The sequence below is a fragment of the Ochlerotatus camptorhynchus genome, unplaced genomic scaffold, assembly GCF_037179485.1.
Source record: "Ochlerotatus camptorhynchus isolate MF236.1 unplaced genomic scaffold, CSIRO-AGI_Acam_v1.1 ptg000230l, whole genome shotgun sequence".
NCBI lineage: Eukaryota > Metazoa > Arthropoda > Insecta > Diptera > Culicidae > Ochlerotatus > Ochlerotatus camptorhynchus.
Genome location: NW_027040720.1, coordinates 556361 through 578258, shown reverse-complemented (window position 1 = coordinate 578258; position 21898 = coordinate 556361). Strand labels below are relative to the sequence as shown.

The following is a 21898-nucleotide window of genomic DNA, read 5'->3' as shown; positions in this document are numbered from 1 at the left end:
TCGATTTGGATTCTGACGTTCCCAAAGATGATGCCTGACCTTGACGACGGAAATTTCAAACGTTCCCGAAGATGATTGCAGACGCACCAGACGGAGATTCCAGACGTTCCCTATGAAGTTTTCAAACGTTCTCGATTTGGATTCCAGACGTTCCTGATTTAGATTCTAGATGTTCATGATATTGATTTGAGACGTTCCCGACCTAGATTCCAGACGTTACCTAAAATGTTTCCAGACGTTCTCGATTTGGACTCCAGATGCTCCTGACTTAGATTTGAGACGTTTCCGACGGAAGTTCCAGACGTTTCCGAAGATGATTCCAGACGTTCCCTATGAAGTTTTCAAGTTCCCGATTTGGATTCCAGACGTTCCCGATCTACGTTCCAGACGTTCTCGATTCGGATTCCAGACGTTCCTGATTTAGATTCTTGACGTTCCTGATATTGATTTGAGACGTTCCCGACAGCATTGGAAAATATCGCGATATTTCACGAAGTTCACCAAGGGAAAAGTTCGCGAGTCATAGTGAGTTTTGGTGAACTTTTCCAACACTGGTTCCCGACCTAGGTTCCAGACGGTACCTAACATGTTTCCAGACGTTCTCGATTTGGAAGTTCCAGACGTGCCCGAAGATGATTCCAGACGTTCCCTAACATGATTCCAGATGTTCCTGAAGATGATTCGAAGCGTTTTCGAAGAGGATTGCAGCCTACTCTAAATGCCAAACGTTTAGACTGAGATTCCAGATGTTCCCGAAGATGATTTCAGACTATCCAGACGTTCCCTAAGATAATATCAAAAGTTCCTGACTTAGATTTGAGACATTCTCAAAGATGATTGCAGACGCTCTTGATTCTGATCCCAGATGTTCCCGACGTTCCAGAAGATGTTGCCAGACGTTTCCGAATATGATTCCAGATGTTTACGACGGAGATTTCAGACCTTCCCGAAGATGATTCCAGACAATCCAGACGGAGATTCTAGGCGTTCCCGAAGGAGTTCTCAAACGTTCCCGATTTGGATTCCAGACGTTCCAGATTATGATTTGAGATGTTCCCGAACGGAACCTAGACGTTGCCAAAAATGTTTCCAGACGTTCTCGATTTGGATTCTGACGTTCCCACAGATGATTCCTGACCATTATGATGGAAATTTCAAACGTTCCCGAAAATGATTCCAGACGCACCAGACGGAGATTCCATGCAGTTTTCAAACGTCCTCGATTTCGATTCCAGACGTTCCTGACTTAGATTCGAGACGTTTTCCAACGCAAATTCCAGAAGTTCCCTGAGACGCTTCCAGTTACTTGCTGAGAAAGTTTAGAGCTCAGCTTCGTAGGGTTGAGCAAGAGGAAATTTCTTTCATTCCAAATCCATCTCAAATCGCAACCAAATCTTTGATTAGAGCGTTTATTCCTCCTTTGTTTCAGCTTACCTTCAATCAACTAACAAATATATTCTCTAAATGGTAATAATATTCCATACTTTTTTAATCTGCTTTGTTTCTCCGTTTTCCATGATTCATTTTCTTTACTTTTTTTTTTCTTTAAATGTGAATTTATTTTATTTAGTTCTGCTTCCTGGTTTGTTGCATTTTTAAACTTTTATCATTCTGCTTTATCAACGAATCGAGAAATTTATTACTTGGATTTTAGTACAATCAATTAGTTTGTAATTTTAAGTGTCTGTGTGTTTATGTTTGCTTTAAATTCCAATGTTTCAAGAATTGCCAACCTTACTGAAGATTTTCACTAGAATTGTCCTTCATCGTGTTTTTGTTTTCTTTGATTTGATTTCCCTACGTAGTGTTCCCATTTTGCTTAGAAACTTTCCTCTTGGGTGTGTTTTTTGGTTTGTTATTGTTTCCATGTCCGTTTTGGATAACATTCCTGCACGTTTCTTTTCCAGACACTTCCACCGCGCACACACGTACAGGAATGAGTGTATGTACAAAAATTTAGAATATTTAGACCCTTTCGTTTTGCTAACACTATTCTCTTGCGCTAAACACCATTTGTTTACTTCTGTTTGTTGATAGTTTTACCTACTTTTTTTTTTTGTTTAATTTTACTCAAAGTTTTCCTTAGTAACAAAGTTGCTTTTAAAAGTTTTGTGAAATTGAAATTGTAAAAATTCTAAACGGCGTTTTGTTCCTTCTTCGTGTCTTAAAGTTTGTATTTTCTCTCAAGTTTAGTATTTTTGTTGTTGCTGGAATTATAATTTTTTTTAAAGGAGGTTTGTATATTTTCTAAACCGGATAAGCTTAACGTTTTCTACTCTCAAATTGCCACACCCGTTCGGCTGAGGTCCTGAATTCCTGCACCTCGCCTGGCTGTGACACTTTCTAACACATGCTGTTTTGTATAGTAAAATTGACTTTTTCTGATTCCCCTACTCTGTGTCTAACTTAGAAGAGAGTAAATGCCTCGCTCATTAGCTGGTTTTTGGCACGCTGTTGACATGACTTTTATTGACTACATCACTAGGATTACACACTGTGAATCTACGGTGTTTGACTAGAACCGATCGCGTAACAGTTTATCTTTGTTTTGTCCTATCCGAAAAGAGATTCACAACTTGTTAAGGCCTACCCTTGATGAAGAACTCGGTGAATTCGCGTGATTGATTGAATTCGAGAATTGGAAGGAACGATATTTTTGTCGTAATTGTAGAAGAAGGGGAACAAGAAAAGGACTAATAGACTAGAGAAAGAGAGAGAGAGACTGAAAGTGAGAGTGAGAGATTCAGATTGAGAGATTCGAATTGAGGTTAGGTAATTGATGATGGGTTTTTAGACTAGCGTTTCGGAGCTTTGGTTCCGTTCTCATACGCTGCTTTCGTTCTTGGGGTACCGACTGGGAGACGACGTGACGGACGAATAGGACGAGGACGAGTGGATGGTGGCGATGCTGCCGCGGCCATTGCTGCTGCTGGCGCTGAAACCTGCCGTGGCGATTGGGTGACCAGCTTCGCTGGGATAGACGGAATGTTTCTTGCGGACGTAGTTGGTTGGGGACGACTTTTCGACGAGGTTCGCCAACAGGGGGAGTGACTCATTCCGGGAGAATGCAATCAGGTCGTCCTCGTTGTGGCGTTTGTTTGCGGCGGTGGCTGAGGTTAGATGACCTTTCAGGTTCACTCGTTGGTTGGTTATTGTCGTTGCGGTTGGCAACCGAACCGGGCTGCTTTCCTTGATGTTGGATAGTAGCGAAAGTCGTTCTTCCGATGCCGTTTCCTGATAGACGGGGAAGTGTGACTCTAGGACTCCCGGTTTTAGGCTGGTGTTTTGGAGGGTTCTACTGCTACTGCTACTACTGCTAGAGTGGAAATTGTTTGTACTGGAACCAGTGTGGTCGAGGTCGCCGGTCAACGAAGACATGGCGCTGTGGTATGTATCGCTGGAACTGGCCGTCTTGCTATCCCGATTGTTGTTGAACTTGAAGATGTTGAACGAGGTGTACTTGTAGTTGTAGCATTCGCGATGGTTGAACTTTTGACAGCATGGTCCACCGGGAGATCTCCGACAAGGGCACGATGGACAATTTGAGGTACACTCTTGCTGTATCGCGCTATCACTTACTGTAAATGAGGTCTTCTTGGTTCCAGCGGTTCCGGATGAGGAATTGCCTCCCGGTGCCGCTTGCCGTGAGTTCAGCTCGTCGAGGTTATCCGCTGATCTAGAGTTTTCCTTGATCGGTGACGTTCCGCTAGCGGTCAGTCCTTCCGCGCCGATGATTCCGTTCCCGTCCAATACGATCACGTTGTGCGCCGATTCGTAGCTATCCATCGTTGAATCGCTATCGGAAGGCACTCGATTCAGCACGAAGATCTTGCCCATCCGCTTGTAGCTGTTGATCGTTTTGACGTCTTCTGCACACAATGACAGGTTTCCGCTTACCTTCGGTGTCCGTCGCATGATTTTCGGCGTGTGCAGCTGTGACTCCAGTAGCGGATCGGTCCCATCGCCCTTCGATCGACTTTGCTTGCTTTCGGTGATTTTCTCCAGGTACCGGTCAATACTGGACGCCAGGTTAACTCCAAAACTTGCTCGGGAACTGATGCTCGACAGTTCCGACAGGGACTCGGGGCTGGCCAGCGGGGCCAACCCGAACCAGTCGTCGTGGATCAAGTCGATTTTTTTGATTTCACCGGAATTCTGTAGAGTACCGTTCCACGATAGACTCATGGGTTTATTTTCGTTGGAGTTGCTTGGACCTGCCGGAGGGACCCCATTTCGTATAACGTTCGGCGAAGTGTTGAAGGCAACCGTCCGTGCAGTATTGCTAGCGGAACTTGGAGCTCGGTGTTGATGGTGGTGTGGATCAGTGTTGTTCAGGATTACCGTGGTGGCTTCGCTCGGTCCGGATAGGCTTTTCGGAATGCCGCTATCGTCAACGACGCTGGACAGTTGACTGCGAACGCCCAGGATGCTACCGGCTACGGAAGAAGCCTTACTGGGTGGATTGTGATCCTGTGGAGATTGGAGGCTGGTGAAAGAAGTTTCCAAACAGATCTTGTGCGGTACCGAAGGTGATGCCGGACTCTGCAGGGCCACCAGCGTCGGTTCTCCAGCAGCAGCCGTGTTGTTGTGGTTGATGAAGTAATGTCCGTCCGGGTGTAGTAGTGCTTCAATGGCTTCGGATGCGATCGATGAGTTGGCGTTCGATGATTGGCGCTGGGGTTTACGGGGGCCGACCGTGGTTATAACCTAGGAATGGTCGAAGCCAGTGGTTAGCGGAGGCAATCGAGGCGCGTTCGATCTGTGTTAGTGTTCTACGTGAGTTTCAAACGATACTTACGTTCAAAGGCTAAACCTGCCACACGACAATCATGCTTCACTCACCTCCAACAAATCCAACGAACTTGATACCTACTTTAACAGAACTGCTTCTAAATAGAAAGAGAGAGGGACAGAAAGATCATGCAAACTTACCGTTCTACTCCGCCCGAAACTAATATCGATCAACTAAAGAAAGTACAACGAACTTAATAGAGGAAAAAAAAACTAAGAAAATAATGATCCGTCCTAGCCAAACTGGTCGCTCTTCTCGCCCGAAATATTAGTCTTGAGAGCTTCAACTGACAAGCAGCTGTAGGTGAGGAGAGTGAGAGAGAGAGAGAGAGTGGAGCTACCTGGTATCGTTAACGGAGCGTGGATTGAGCGTGACGGCAGTGTCCTGCTTCTTCCCGGTAATTTCCGGCCTCAATTGGCCGCCATTTTCCACGGCAACGCTCGCAGCGGCATCATTCTTCAGGACCACAACCGTTATGGTGTTGGCACCGCTAGTCGGTGTTCCCAGCAGCACGGTTTGGCATGGTTTGTCGCTCGTCTTCGGCTCCGTTTCGTTGATCTGCTGCTTTGCCGCTGTCGCCGAAGACGGCGCATCGATCGGCGGTTGGGTTTCTCGTGATTGGTCTAGGAACTGTGATCGAAGGGTGTGTGTGTGTGTTTGCAGGCAATTTTCAAGTGGATTGATGGAATGTGTGGTTGGGGTTTTTTTTCCAGATACGAGGAAAGAAAGGGAAGAAAGGAAATAATTGTAGCACGTTTCGATTCTCAAAACTGGTCCAGATTGCTATCGCTACGGATGCAGCATTCGCGCGCTATTAGTTCGTCAGAGTTAAACGCAACGATAGTGATAGCAATTTGCGAAATTGATAAAAATAAATAAATATGTATAGTAGAAATGAAATGATCGGTAAAGCTATTAGAAAAAAAAAAACGAATGCTAGGCTTATAGAAAAATAGAGAGAGAGAGAGAGTTAGCGCATAGTGAGACAGAGGAAAACAGAGTGGAAGGCAAACATTTTTTATCGATTGAAAAAAATTAAGCTCCAAGACTGGACAAGGAAGAACGAAAATTACACTGAAAGAAATGTTGCTTCAAATTAAACGAGTTAGAAACAACGGAAATGTGTGCCAGCTGAGAAGCGATAAATGGTACATACGCCAATCTGGTTTGCTCTATGAATGAATGCTAGTTGCTAGGATCTCCTCTACCATATCATGGCCTGCTCGATTCGATCACATAATGACGGACGGACGACGAAGACGACAACGACGACGAGAACGGCTACAACATTTTAGTGATTATTCAGTTGATCATTCCGAATTTGGTTAGTCGGTACTCTGTACAGTGTTGATGGACTTAAGCGGACGGAATTATTTTCTTTTGTTCTTTTAATAAACAGAAATCAAAAACTAAACCAACTGAACGGGAACGAAATCTACACAAAAGTCAACGGCAGGAACGGATCTAAAATGATGGGTAACTAATTGTTCTTCAATTGTTTAAAAATCAACAGAAGATAACCAAAATCCGGATTTTCCTCCCTTCGGGTGATGGAAATCGAGGAGGTCTGTGTGGTTTGCTGGAAACTGTCCCGGCACAAAGCTACATAAAGCGAACATATAAAGCAGAATGAAACATGGAATCGGTAGAGCATGCAGTGCTAAAGTTATTCGAATTACTAGGACTACCTGTTTATTTAACAAAGCTTGAATTAAAGATGGTAATTTTGATATGGATGATGACTTTGACGATATTTTTTGCAGTGCTGATGTTGCTTATATACTAAACAAGTTCAGTCAGTGTTTAATCAGTCTAGATGCAACAGAGAGACGATAGAACAAAATCCACTTTCCAGTTCAACTGGTGACAGGAGGAGGGTTCCACATGGGCTTATACCAACCGGTGGAGACTAAAGATTTTAAATTGGCTCACTACTTGACTAGCCTATTGATCCCGAATACATCGATTAACGTACTCCATTCTAGTCGACATTCTAGTACTACACTGTTTGTTTTGATTCGCTATGAAAGTTTGACAGATAAAACGAGGGGTTCGTGGATTTCCCTATGTTTAGAGGGGTGCATCGATTAGCGTGGGACCGAAGAGAAGACCAGAGCTGAGCCAAAAATTTGAACACGTTTCTTCGGGACCTTCTGTTAAAGTTACCTCTATGATATTAACCTTTACTTCTTCCTAGGTTTCCTTTGCAGACATGTCTGAAACCTGTGTAGATCCTTTGTCATCCGTGCTCCATACATCGAGTCAACCAAGGAGGTAATTGATAAGCGGAATACGTATCACGATCATTTCGGTCGTCATTCTTTGGCGCTGGCGTACGTACTGACGGTGGACGTAGAAGCTCGAGACAAGTCCGGATTTCGCGACCGAACATGACCTTGGATGGCGACTTATGATCCGCGGTTGGGCGTGCTTCGGTACGTCAACAAGAAGATAACCAGTGCTTCTTGGATCGATCCTCTCATCTTTCGAAGGTATCCACGAATCGTTCCGCCTGGCCATTCGATTGTGGATGGAACGAGGCTTTCGTGAGGTGCTGAATGCCATTAGAAGCGCAGAAATCTGCGAATTCAGCGCTAGTGGGTACCGTTGTCGCTGACTAAAGCTACGAGCATACAAAGCCAAGCAAACAACCCACACAGGATGCTGATGGTCGCTGCAGAGGTGATGCGGGTCGTTTGGATGATCTCGGGCCACTTGGAGAACGAATCGATAGCGAGCAGGTTTTATTCGCCTTCTATCCGACCAGCGAAGTCGACGTGGACGCGTTGCCACGGAGCGATCGTTTTGGGCCACGGCACCGGTGTAGAGTGAGGAGGTGATCTAGCTACGGACGCACACTGTTGGCATGCCTTGACAGAGTTGACGATGTCGGCATCCAAGCTCGGCTAGTACACGTAGCTTCTTGTGATGGCCTTCATTCGCTGCATGCCTAGATGGCCATGATGGAGCTATTCGGGACACCGCTTTTGATGCAGCGACGGGATGAAGAGTCGTTCGGTAAATAGAATGCACCCATGCACCACGGAGAGTGATTCCTGTCTCGATTGGAACCGACGACGGTCTGACCCGTCGAGTTTAAACTGGGGCCAGCCGTTTTGGACTTGGCGGTGGACTTGGCGGAGCAGTGGATCTGCTTGGGTGCTTTGCGCGACGACTCTAAAATTGAGACGCAATACTTTAACAAAAAGTTGAGCACATTTCTTCGGGACCTTCTAGTCTTAGAGTTACCTCTATTATACAACTGCCCTGAGATCCTCTTCCAGGTTGAAGCTCGCGATGACGTAGTCCTCTTCAGGCTTGACGCGCTGGTTGATCAACCACGAGAGTAGGTCCAAAGATGAATACTAGGTCTGCGTTGCCAAACTTCTCGGTGGACACGTACTCGATATCGAAATCGTAGAGCAGCAAGTTGGCTGGGATTCCCTTCTTGGAACCAAAGATGTGAAGCATATCGGTCTGAAGCCGGAAGTGCCGTTCGAAGAGCATCTGTTGGAACTTCGTAACGGCAAAGATGATGGCCAAACCTTCACGGTCGGGTTCATTGTAGCCTCGCTCTGTCTTCGTGAGTGGCCTGGATGCGTGTTGGACAACCTTTACAGTACCGTCGGGGAATCTATGGCTGATGATCTCTCGCGTCGGCACTCTGGATTCCAGTGAAACTTCGTTTCTGGCTTGAAGAGATTGTCAGTCGGGTAGTGTTGCATACGGGGTTGAAACGGTTGACGTTTTTTACTACACCCGCTTCGTTCTCGTGCGCGACAGTCTGTTTGTATTGCCTCGATCTTGACCGGATCCGGGCGTAACCCACGATTGTCGACGATGTGCCCCCAAGTAACGGGTTTGCTGCTTGCGAAACGCTCACTTCTCGACTCGGATTGTGAATCGGAAATCTTGGATACGCTGTAGAACTTCCCGTAGACTGCGGTCGTGCTCCTCTTCCGTTTCACCGCCAACGATGACGTCATCGAGATAGCCAAAGGTACCCTTGAGTCCGGCTAACATCGTATCGATGAGCTGCTAAAACGCACCAGGCGCGATCTTCACACCCGGCGGAAGGCGGTTGTACAAGTAGAGGCAACGATGAGTGTTGATCATCAACAAACTACGGTACTGTTCATCGGCTTCCATCTGCAATAAGGCATCGGACAAATCTATCTGGCTGAAGATCTTGAAATTAGCCAGCTTGGTGAAGATGTCGTCCGGAAGTGGATACTGCTGTAGTGCAGACGCAATGAGTAGTCTCCGCAAAACTGGATGGAGTCATTGACTTTGTGAACTACGGCCTAATAAAATTAGTACGATTATTTTGCTTAACGACGTGTTCAGGGTATCATCCAAACCATTCGTGGAATAGTTCCACCATTTGGGTTATCGTTCGAGTACGATATTTTTTTATAAGGGCGACGATCGGAGCGGCCCACTCCGAATAATCGACCGGGTTGATGATTTTCAGCTTCTCTAGTCGGTTGATTGGTCAAGGCGACGATGGATCGAGTGATGTGCGTTGTTCGAGTATCAGGGACACTCTCGAGTCCCTTTGAATCTCGAAGGGGGTTACGGCAGGGTGATGGACTTTCGTGTCTGCTGTTTAACACCGCATTAGAAGGTGTGATCAGAAGAGCTGGGATAGACACGAGTGGCACGATATTCAGGTAGTCCATCCAGCTCCTTGGTTTCGCCGATGACATTGACATTATGGCACGGAACTTTGAGATGATGGCGGAAACGTACATCAGACTGAAGGCTGAAGCTAGACGGATTGGACTTGCCATCAACGCATCAAAGACAAAATACATGAAAGCAAGAGGTTCTAGGGAAGACAATGTTAGCCTCCCACCCCGAGTTCAGATTGACGGTGACAAAATCGAGGTGGTCGATGAGTTCGTGTATTTGGGCTCACTGGTGACCGCCGAAAATGATACCAGCAGAGAAATTCAAAGACGCATTATGGCAGGGAATCGTGCCTACTTTGGACTCCGGAGGACGCTCCGGTCGAATAAAATTCGTCGCCGCACGAAGTTGACTGTCTACAAGACGCTGATTAGACCGGTGCTCCTTTACGGCCACGAGACCTGGACTATGCTCGTGGAGGACCAACGCGCCCTTGGTGTTTTCGAACGGAAGGTGTTGCGTACCATCTACGGTGGAGTGCAGATGGATGACGGAACGTGGAGGAGGCGAATGAACCACGAATTGCACCAGCTGCTGGGAGAACCATCCATCGTCCACATTGCAAAAATTGGGCGACTACGGTGGGCTGGGCACGTCGTAAGAATGGCGCACGACGACCCAGTGAAAATGGTCCTAGAAAGCGACCCAACAGGAACAAGAAGAAGAGGCGCGCAGCGGGCAAGGTGGATCGACCAAGTAGAAGGTGACCTGCGGACCCTTCGCAGACTACGAGGCTGGCGAACTGTGGCCATGGATCGAGTAGAGTGGAGACACCTTCTTCGGACAGCAGAGGACAACAGGGCCTTAGCCTGATTGGTAAGGTAAGGTAGTCGGTTGAGCTCGTGATCAACGGTGTCGTACATTGCGTAAGCTACAGGACGCTTCGGATAGAAGACGGGTCGAACGTGTTCTTTCTGCTTCAACTTCACATTCGTTTTGCTGCACAAGCCAAGCTGCTCGCTGAAGACCTTCGCAAAATACGGCTTAAATGCAGCTGTCGACGCTGGTGATCCAGACACGTGATATGCTGCTGCTTCTGATGTCTCCGTCGAGCGATGCTACCAGATGCCGTTTTCGCTTTCACCGTTGCTGAAGATAACGCAGGACTGCAAAGTTTCCGCCAAATCTCCCTGCTAATGGCAGTGATGTCTGAGGCGGTGTCGAGTTGCAGAAAGGCCAACGGAAACAAATCTGCGTCGCTACTGCACACTGCATACGTCGACGACCACCACCTTGGCTGACACTGCTTGCTTCTTGCGTCTCCTTCCAGAATTTTCGGGACTTGGCACTGTTGCAGTACTCATTACGATGTCTGAACTGGCCACAGTCGGAAAATTTGTGGTAGTGAAATTTACCGCAGAACCAACAAGGCGAATTTTGGTTTCCGGTCGGTGTCCGCTTTTTGTACCGCCAAACTTGCGAATCGATCGTACTTGGTGTAACAGAAGTAACTCTAAGACTAGAAGGTCCCGAAGAACCGTGCTCAAATTTTTGACTCAGCTCTGGTACTCTCTTCGGTCCCAAGCTAATCGATGCAAACCTCGGAAAATTCACGAACCCCTCATTTTATCTGTCAAACTTTCATAGCAGATCAAAACAAACATTGTGTAGTACTAGAATCTCGACTAGAATGGAGTACGTTAATCGATTTGCTTGGGACCAATATGCTAGTCAAGTAGTGAGCCAATTTAAAATCGTTAAGGCCCAAGCGCAATGACAGCGGAAGCGGAACGGCAACGGCAGCGGAAAAGCCCGATCTGAGTAAGCCAACTTGTCGGATTGAAAACTTGTTGAAACCAAATCGACTTCGGTTAGGCATCTTGATGTCATTTGTGACAACTGTCAAACTTTCCGTTTCCGTTCCGCTTCCGTCCACATTGTGTTTGGGCCTTTAGTGTCCACTGGTTGGAGCCAATTCGATCAATCAGCCGGCAGTTCAACAACTTCTTCGGTGTGTTCGACTTCAGTTCATCAGCTGACGTGTTTTGTCATCGGCTACTTGGCCTCTTTGGTACCGTTGACCGTAACTAATTAGTTTAATTAAGTTGTCGTGTTTGAGGTTGTAGAGGCACTGACATTCCTCAGAAAGCTGCTCCAATGTCACGACGATCCTCTCCTCGATCTTCGTGAGGAGACGGGTGCGAATCTCGACGTTGTTCTCCGATTTTAGGCCACACTTTCGTAGCACTTGAATTGCTCCTCTGAAAGCTTGCCAAGCGAACGCTACGTGGTCCTCTGCAGAGTTCTTCACTATCTGCAGGTATCGGTAACATCGACTTATCACCGATTCTTTGAAACCGAACAGGTTCTTGAGGTTGGCCACCGGTTGTCTTTCGGAATCTTCGGTAAAATAGGCGGACTGTTGCTTCTTCATCCAGCCTAGCAGCATTTTTTCTCGAAGAGATCGTCGTATCTTGAGCACCAGGCAGCAAACGTCACGTTGGAGTCGGCCTCGAACCGGAATTCCTTGATGTAACTGGCCAGTGTGTCAAGGATTTGTATTTGTTGTAATTGTAGGATTCAATACAGTACAAAACAACAACAACTCACAACCACATTAAAATCATTGATGCGCATCTGCAGCATCGCGCAGTGACGGTTATGCCAACAGTTATGCTGCAACGTGCGAGCTCTGCGACTTTGCGGAGTATCGAACGAACGAGGAAAACTGTTACACTCCGCATTAGGGTTGTTCACAACACTCTAATAATGTTGGTTGTTATAACCACCGTTGACAAGGAAAAAAACAAAATAGGAACATTTATGCAGCTGCCCTAAAATTACATTACAGAATCCCCCCGTTCATAATACAAAATCATTGCTGGACTATCGGGGTTTGACTCGCTAATCGGGGGTTTGACTCGCCTTCAAATTCATACTAAAAAATCAAAACAAACCGACAGCATGCTTACAGCACAAATCTGAAAATTGAATTGTTTAATTTCGTAAAACTGGGTATTTTTATTCATCACCTGAAAGAGCTTTGTTTTCTGAACGCAGCGATATTTTTTATTAATTTCATTGACATATGACTCGATTTTTAAATCAAGATTTAAACTTTTGATGTTCGACACTAAATCAACTGTCAACTAGTTCGCTACCATACAAAGTCCCACCAAGTGGTGCTACGATCGTGGTTTTTGCTAATGTAATCGCACTTATTTAAAATAGTTCTAATGCACCAAAATTGATGAAATTTTGGATTTCGGTTCCATTGTTAATGCAGATTATGAATATGTATTTATATCAAGACCACTAAACATCCCGTTTATCGGTTTTGGGTTGTAGTACCGGATGAACATTATGCTCCACCTGTTCACTATGCCCCTTTTTCCCCTATTTATAAATAAAAATATTTTTATAAAACTTTTCCTCAATTACAATCAAACATCATCGCAAATCGCTATCGAAGCACCCCTTGTCTATTCTTATCAGCGCACCAGCATTCGATTTGACGTTTACGTTTGTTTTGGTTTCCCTTATAATAACGAACACGCACGGCGTCGTCGTTGGTTCCGTTGTTCTATTTTCCAATGTGATAAAACGCTTTAAGCAGTAAAGTTAATTTCCACAAGTTTAACCTTCATCCCAAAATGGTAAGTACCAACACCGACTACAATCCTTTCGAAATCACCTCATTCCAACCGATCCTTCCGCCAGTCGTCGTCGAGCGATGCGCTGTCGATTTTCAACGACCAAACTAGCCCGGAGAAGAAACGGTACGATTTTAGCTTTTCCCTGCCTTCCCCGGTGCAACCGGTCCAACCGATGGACGTGGACACATCCGGACCTATTCGACTGTCGCCCCCCACAACTACCACGGGAAACCGTCCCAGCGAGAAGAAGCAGAAACTAAATAGTGGCAAGGCGAAGGCTAAAATCCGGAAACTGATGAGCCAGGATGATGACGATGTTGATGGTGCTGCGTCGGTGGGAACCGGAGGATTTCTAAAAAAGTTGGTTGGAGTAAGGATGTTGGTTGCATACTCGTTGGTGCTGTTGGTGGCAGTGCTGGCGGGGATTGTCAGTAAGGAAGACTTGAGGGAAGATTTCTATCGAAGGTACCGGAAGCAGTACCATTTGCTGCTGTATGGAGTGGAGGATTACTGCAGTCAGGAGTTTGACTTTTCCCCGGTTGCTGCTGCATTGGATGCCGGTGTGGTCGGGCAGTGGACTGCGGTGGAGAGAATCGTTGATATTTTCAATCGACGTCAGGAGGAACGCTTCACGTCCATCGCTTTGCTCGGATCTACCGGGGTGGGTAAAAGTCTGATGGCTAGTATTGTAGCGCAGAATTTTCAGTGGCTTTCGAACGTGCACCAGTTCCTGTGGGAAGCATTGGCGACACCGGAACGGCAATACGATCGGTTTCAGTCGTTTCTGTACGGGATCCGACATGGACGGGAGGTGGATTTGAGCTGCGGTCGTAATTTGATCGTCGTGGATCACTTGGGCAGTGACGATGTGGAGTTGATTAACAAAATAGATACCAGGTTGCGATTCGTGGCGAATAACGACGACGTTCGGATGACGGTTCTGTACGTGTTTCAGGGAGCTTCGTTGAAGGACGATCGGAGGGTGGGACAGTTGAATGGGCCCATTGAGAGGGTTGTTCTGAGGCAGCTAAATGGGGAAGATCTGATGCAGTGTATTCGACAGGAAGCGGCCGAATTCGGGGTGGAATTGAGTGAACATCCCGGCCTGATGGAGGAACTGTTGACCAATATGGATGTGGCAAAATACGGCTGTAAAGCCGTGCGGGCTAAGGTTGCGTTCTATTCGCAGCACTCGAAGCAGAACGCGTTATGATTATTGTGTAGTTGACCATGGAAAAAAATGTTGCAAGCGCTGTGATTTACTCTTATTAATAGAAATGCAAATCTCTTCAATAACGTTTAATGAAAATAAATAACTAAACTAATGAACCTAACTACAAAAGCATTCTAGCTATGAAACAGCGTAACATCAATATCACAACCAATTCTATTAAGTAACACCAATCTAATGAGCTAATTAATATAAAGCTAGAGAGATAGTGAGCAACAATCCATCCAAGCTCCTAATAAAGTGTCATCGATTCCGATGCTGGTTGTGCCAAACTCGGCGTCGGCAGGGGTGGCGTCGGCAGTCTTACCTTATTGAGTGCGGCGAGCACCTTGTCCGGCATGTGGTCCTGCAGCATCACGGGCGAGATGAGCACCTCGTCGAAGGCGGTATTGTCGGCCCAGATCGCCTGGTAGACGGGTTCACGCTTCTTCAGAATTTGTCTGCTTTTTTATATTTTGGTTGGAAGGAAGAAGAAAATAAAACACGAAAACAATTAATGTCGCTAGAGTTGGCATAATGGATATGGGCGGTTGTATGGCCAAGGGAGATGATGCTTCAAATAATGGGGGTCAGGAGCTACAAACTGGTACATCTACTATTACGTCAACGTGGGCGAGCAGTCAGGCAAGGGTCGGAGGTTGGTCGAGGTCATCAATGCAATCAAACTACTAGGTACTCTTCTCTCTACTGGTTGCAGGAATGGTAAAAAGAAAAGTGTGGATAACGAAGTAAGTTACAAAACTACTATGTAGGGCGGAGTGCTGTAGTAGGTAATAAATGTACACCGAATGGAATGACTATCGTTCTTGTGGTGTAAACTGGCAAGGATCCAGCCACCTCCCTCTTCCGTTCCGTTCTTGACCTTATGGATTCAGTGTGCGGCTGGTTGGAGATGGCCAAACACTAACGAGTTACAGCAAGAAGACCCGGAGCAAGGAGACAAAGTAGAGTTTGGTTGATTAGATTGCTAATTGAATTTTGCTTCGTTTGCATGCTTGGCTCGTTTTTTTTTTATCGCTTGGGTCCCGTTTTTGCGTAAAGCTGGAACGACGATGACGATGACCCATGGTGATGACTTTTAGTTGTTTCCATGAACTTCATTAGTGTAAATTATGATGTGCTTCATTCTTGAGGACGGTAAAAAAAGCAGCTTCAAGATGCCGAATTTAGTCGATGTAGGTAGAAAATAATTGAACTGATTCCAAATAATTTTAGGCCGCTTAAATACATATCGAAACACATAATTTATGCAAATGCAATCTTAGAGTCTAACGAAATAAACTACTTAATTTATATTTTTTGGAAATCAAATAGAATCCCAACAGAAGAACGAATAACATTTTGCAAAATCAATTAATCCTTCAAATCTTCTCAGACGATAGTTTCCTTACATGCTAACTCTAGAAAATTTCCCTGGGTTCTTAATTTTTTTCAGTTCGAGACATTCAAGATCTCCATGTACAAGAAATTTGTTAAAGTTTTTTATATTTTTAACTACTCTGAACGCCAAGGGGTAATCAACTCTGCACACTGTGCTAAAACACAGCACGGCACACTGTTCGGCACGATAGGTCACACTTTGACTAGTAGTCGTTGCTAAGGTTGACTACTCTTTTGAATACTGTGTTTACTCAAAAGTGAAGGTAGTGATGTTGTCATTTATAAAAATGGTAAAACAACGATTCAATCAAGAATTTAAGACCGACAAACCGGTTTCGAGGATCGCTCCGAAAAAAATCGGTAAGTATTCTTTGAACCGTGAATCTCTTTAAATCTAGCAAAACTCAGTCTGTCTCATCCGATTCACAGTAAAAATCCCAGCGGCTCGTGATTTCATCCAGAACAGCTTCTATTCGGAATTGACTTCAATCTAGTTCATCCACACCGTTGCCGGTCGAGAAGGTCTTGTCGATACGGCAGTCAAGATGGCTGAAACTGGTTACCTCCAGCGACCGACGGTTTTGTCAAAAGCTACCTATGGTGCAATTGATATTGGCTACGATGGGATATCCACAGGACTTTAAAGGGATGTCCATATAATTTTGAATGAAGTCCTAGTACTGCTGGGGGAAGTCAATAGGTATTAACCCCACATATTCCATCAGACCTGGATCGGAGTACGATTGCCTTAGTGAAATAGTATAGGATTTATAGGAACGGATCATTGCAGTTAAAAATGCAATTACATTCTATTCCACGAGTCCGACATCAAGCATATCCCCTTCACCAGATCCGGTAATTTTGCTGACGCATCTCTGTCATCATCTTTCTGTTGAACTAGCTCGTATCAAGGGACCCCAGAACGATGGGTGGTCTACCGATCGAATTTGAGGTTTTATTAAAAACTGGCTCTAGGATGTTGCTCCTAAGGTGGGATTGAATTCTCGCCCGTTCAAACTCTGAGTTGCTTTAGTCGGGAATAAGATTATCACACGTACTCTTTTTAGAGTACATGTTCTCTTTTCCGGCGGAAAATTGCGCGTATTATTCTTTTTTGCAAAATGATGCCGTTTGTACTCTTTTTATAGTCTCAATACCTTCTAGCAAAAAAAATATATTTTCTCTCAGTCTACACATGCCATTATTTTTCCCAAATAGTACATTTTCTCTCGAATTTATGAGATAAATGTTCATTTATTAAGACATGATACGAAAACGTCGCGAATTGCTTCGAAAAAAAAAGGTTTGCTTGCACTGCTAGCACCTGTAACAAAAACACTTTCACTTACCCCTCAAAATATTGTAAATTGTAATTTTTATTGCAGCAGCACCCCTCGTTTGACAGCTTGTCGCAAATCAGTCCGCTCGTGGGTTTTTAATTGTTTGTTTTGTTTACCACGTTCAGCCCGATCGGATTGAATGTTAAAAATTGTTGTTGTCTTCGAGGAAATCTAGATAGAGCTGGAATTAGGGCCTAACAGCTTTTGTAAACAATGACTTCTCATGATGATTTCTAGCAATTCAAGGCTCACTAAGGCAAACCAACATCCTCATCGGGTAGGGAAAGACTTCCCCTACCCGATGAGGATGTTGGTTTGCGTGGGTGAGCCTTGAATTTCTAGAAATCATCCAGAGAAGTCATTGTTTACAAAAGCTGTTAGGCCCTAATTCCAGCTCTATCTAGAAATATCAATGTGAATTTGCTTTTATTTGTCCGAATCTAATATTGACTTTTAACTTGTATAGTTTTAAAGATCAGTAAATGAAAGAGTTTGTAAAACAATAAGTATTTACTCATTCCAAATTGCTCTTTAATGAACAGGTTCTTCGTGCTGACATGTCTCGCCGGAAGAATAAGTTTTCGGACATCCTCCAGAAGGAATTTCCACAGTTCAAACCAACTTCAGTCGAGTTTGAAGTGTTTTGTGAAACTTGCCAAAAGAAGATTTCAATTGCCAACAAAGGACAAACGGATTTTGTTGGACGAAGCGGACAGGTACACAGTGGAATTGTGTCAGAATACGGAATAAACTACCGGAAAACCGAGGACCAAAACGAATAAAAACTCGAACGTGTTGTACACATGAAAAATGTAAAATACTATAATGTTAGGTTAGTCACATCTGTCAAAACACTTGTCATAATCTTGAGACGTTAAGCATACCAGTGGTGTCGGCTAGGATAGTCGACACTAGGGGTTCGGCAAACTGGTCGAATGTAGGGGTTACCGTTGCATTCTGCTAAGACTCCTCCTCAACGGTGTTCCCTCAGCCTTTAACGAAACCTAGAAGCTCGGTAAACCGGTCATGCTTCACCGTTCCAAGCGCCTTGGTAAAGATGTCCGCCTTCATTTCATCAGTGGGACAATATTGAAGTTTCACTACGCCACGGTCACAGAGATCCCTGATGAAACACTCCTTCGTTTCGATGTGCTTGGTCCTCTTGCTCGCTCGCTCGGACCTGACGAAGCACAAGCAGCCCTGGTTGTCTTCGTGCACCATTGTGGCACACTTCTCCTTCTCACCCATGTCGTTCAGCAATCTTCTCAACCACAGCACATCTTGGCAAGTCTCACCCAGCGCCACATATTCGGCCTCCATGGACGAAAGACTCACGCAATCCTGTCTTCTGCTAGCCCACGACACAGCTCCTCCTGCATAGAATACTACAAACCGGTAGTAGACTTGCGTGTATCTGGGTCACCAGCCCAGTCAGAGTCCGAATACGCCTCCAGCAGCTCTCCGCCTACGCCACCCAACTTCAACTTCCAGGTATTGGTTGCCTTGAGATAACGTACGTCACGCTTTGCCGCTGTCCAGTCGATTTCCGTCGGAGCACTGAACTTTCTGCCCAATATGGAAGCAGCCGATGCAATGTCGGGACGCGCTGTGACTGCCACATACATCACTGTACCAACCAGGCTTCGGTACATCGATGCGTCCTTCAGGTTCTCACTCGTCGTCCTGTCCTTCACGTAGCCTTGATCCATCGGCGTCTTCGCCACCTTCGCATCTTGCAGTCCTAGTTTCACGATCAATTTCTCGATGTATGCCTTCACGCTCATGTTGTAGAATCCGTCGTCGTCCTTCTGTAGTTCCAAGCCGAGAAAATACTTTGCATCGCCCAGCCAACACATCTCAAATTCTTTGCGAAGCTCTTCGTACACATTGGCACATTCTCAGAAGCACATCCAACTAGCAGATCATCCACATACACGATTAGGTATACCTTCTTGCCGTTCCTGACAGCCACGTACATACACGGATCAGCACTGCACGCCACGAATCCAATCTTCAGCAGGACGTCCGACAGCTTCCGGTTCCAACACCTCGCCGATTGCTTTAAGCCATATATGCTGCGCTTCAATCGACAAACCTTCTGCTTCTGTCCGCGAACTTCACAACCGGGTGGCTGGCGCATGTACACCTCCTCGTCAATACTACCGTAGAGATAGGCGGTCTTGACGTCCAGATGCTTTAGCAATAATCGCTCGTTGCCAGCCAGCACCAAGAATGTCCGCAACGTAGCATACTTGGTGACCGGAGCGAACACTTCGTCGAAATCAACTCCGTATCGCTGCGCGTATCCTTGCGCCACCAGCCGTGCCTTAAATCGAACAACTGCTCCCGTTTCATCCTGCCTGATCTTGTAGACCCATCGGCTTCCAATGACACGCTTCCCAGCCGGAGGGTCCACCAGTTCCCACGTGCCGTTCCGTAAATGCGACTAAAGTTCATCGCCCATTGCTTTTCGCCAAGCATCACCGTCAACACTCTTCACTGCCTCAATGTAGGTAACCGGCTCCTTAACTGACTGCGCCGCTACTCCCACAACGTAATCGGAAAAACGATCTGGCAACTTTCTCCGATTCCTACGGAATGACATTCCAGTAGGTACACTTTCCGATTCTTCACCGTCTTGCGGCTTTTCTTTCACTGCTAGCGGATCCTCCAACGAAGACGAAGACGAATTCAAGTCAAAAAATTGTTCGTATTCACTACGGTCAATATCATCCAATTCAGGATCATCCAATTGTTCTTTTTCATTCACAGGTTCAACCACTGGCTCTTCTGCCGGTGGCTGCTTGCCACTTGCCGACTCTTCACATAGAATCAATTCCGTGTCACTTTCTTCTGGGGCCTGGAGTACAGCCACCTCCTTCTGACATTGAACCTCATCTAGCTCCAAAAACTTAGCGTCCCTACTAATCGTCACTTTCTCCGTCACCAGGTCAACAAAACGATACGCTTTATGTTGTTCCGAGTATCCTATGAAGGTTAGCTTCCGGGCCTTGCTATCGAACTTTCCCCGCTTCACATCGGGCATGTGTACCCACGCCTTGCACCCATACACACGCAAATGTCCCAGGTTCGGCTTCCTACCGTACCACTTTTCAAACGGAGTAACTTCAACTGACCGTGAAGGCAATCGATTCTGGAGGTACGCCGCTGTCACGACTGCTTCTCCCCAGAACTTCTTCTCAAGCTTCGCATCCAGCAGCACCGTTGTCGCCATCTCTTGCAAGTAGCGATTTCGTCTTTCGGCGACACCATTCTGCTGCGGCGTGTAGGCTGTCGTATATTGGCACTTAATCCCCTCTCTTTGGAAGAAATTCTGCAGTCGCTCGTTCACATACTCGCAGCCACCGTCCGATCGCACTATCCTGGGCTTACGATTAAACAGGGTTTCCACATACCTGACATACTCAACCATCCGATCAGCAGCTTCCGACTTCTTGCACAGCAGGTAAACAACAGTATATCGACTATAGTCGTCGATCACCGTCATTAGATATCTGCTCCCACTCGTTGTGGGCGTCCTCATTGGTCCACAAAGGTCCGTGTGCACCAAATCCAGGACTTGCGTTGACTTCCGCTCAGCCGTTCGTGGAATCGGAGTACGTGACAACTTTCCTTTCATGCAGGTCTCACATGCCAGTCGAATCCCGCAATCCTTCACCAGTACACCTTCGGCGAGTTTTTCCTTACACAGCTTGTTCACAATCGTCGGATCTCGGTGGCCAAATTTACGGTGCCACTGATGCTGGCAGAACTCGTTGTGTTGCTTACTCTCGACCTTCAGTGCTTCTTCGGCTATCCTTAGCTGGTACAGGTTGCCACAGCGGTCTCCTTTAGCTACCACCTTGCCGGCTTCATCCGTGATGTCACAATCATTCTTCCTGAAGATCACCAGAAATCCCTTCGACGTCAACATTGTCACAGACAGCAGCCCACTGTTCAGCGACGGAACATACAACGCTTTCTCCAGGGTTACATCGACCACTCCGCCAGAACCATTGACGGTACACACCTTCAAAGTGCCACATCCAGCCGATTTAACAGACGATCCATCAGCTAAAAACACTTCTTGAACGTCCGTCTCATCGATCGATTCGAAAAATCGCTTCTCGTTCGACATATGAACGCTTGCTCCGCTATCGATGATCCAGCTGTTCCGCCGAATCCCATCCATCAGGAACAAAACAGCGCTCTTGTCCTTTGCCACGACTTGCTTCGCAGCCGGTGAATCGTTCTTCTTCTTCTTATCGCCTTTATGCTTCTTCTGCTCTGACAGCACTGGGCAATCCTTGCGTAAATGCCCTTTCTGTTTGCAAAAGAAACATGCACGTTCTGAAACGGAGACATTCCGCTTGCTGAAACTTTTCAGCACTTTCGCTTCTCCAGATCTTCCACTGGAACCGGGTACTAGACGTTCCTTTCGACGCTCGAATTCATCCAGCAGCTTTGACTTGACGAGCACAACTGTTAAATCAGCATCCGGTCTACTCTCAAGTGCAGTAACGAGTCCACAATAAGAGTCTGGCAGACTGCGCAATATCATTGCAACTTTAAATAAATCGCTTAACTCCTGTCCAGCTTGTGTCAATCTGTCGAATAGATCCTCCACTTCAAACAGATGGATCTCCAGATCACCTCCTTCGAACAGATTCAGGCTACACAACCGCTTCAACAGGGATACTCTCGACGTCACCGTTACCTTCTCGTGGTACTGCTTCAGGCTGTTCCAAAAATCGCTGGCAGTAGCTGCTGTTTTAATTAGTCCGTATTGGTTCTCTTCGACGCACAGTCCCATCGTCGCTCGGGCTTTCTTATCGTCCTTCACCCACTGCTCAGGGTCTTTTTCCGA

The 21898-nt window shown here is 46.0% G+C and overlaps 2 protein-coding genes across 9 annotated transcripts in view; one reads left to right on the top strand and one right to left on the bottom strand.

Moving 5' to 3' along the window:
• Positions 1–1423: 1423 nt before the first annotated feature.
• Positions 1424–21898, bottom strand: part of inaE (inactivation no afterpotential E) — a 366550-nt gene continuing 346075 nt past the window's right edge. For 4 of the 8 annotated variants that reach the window (XM_065225489.1, XM_065225490.1, XM_065225491.1 and 1 more), the window contains exons 10-11: positions 14619–14754; positions 1424–4707 (exon numbers count right to left, since the gene is read on the bottom strand). In XM_065225489.1, coding sequence (XP_065081561.1) covers positions 2824–4707; positions 14619–14754 — 2020 coding nt within the window. In that variant the 3' untranslated portion in view covers positions 1424–2823. Of the gene's footprint in view, positions 4708–4946; positions 4966–5132; positions 5423–14618; positions 14755–21898 lie in introns of those variants that run through there. The other 4 variants (XM_065225493.1, XM_065225494.1, XM_065225496.1 and 1 more) reach the window with 4 other exon arrangements.
• Positions 12979–14421, top strand: LOC135704083 (uncharacterized). The gene is made up of 2 exons (XM_065225512.1): positions 12979–13080; positions 13145–14421. The coding sequence occupies exons 1-2, from the start codon at positions 13078–13080 to the stop codon at positions 14291–14293; spliced, it is 1152 nt and encodes a 383-aa protein (XP_065081584.1). The 5' UTR covers positions 12979–13077; the 3' UTR covers positions 14294–14421.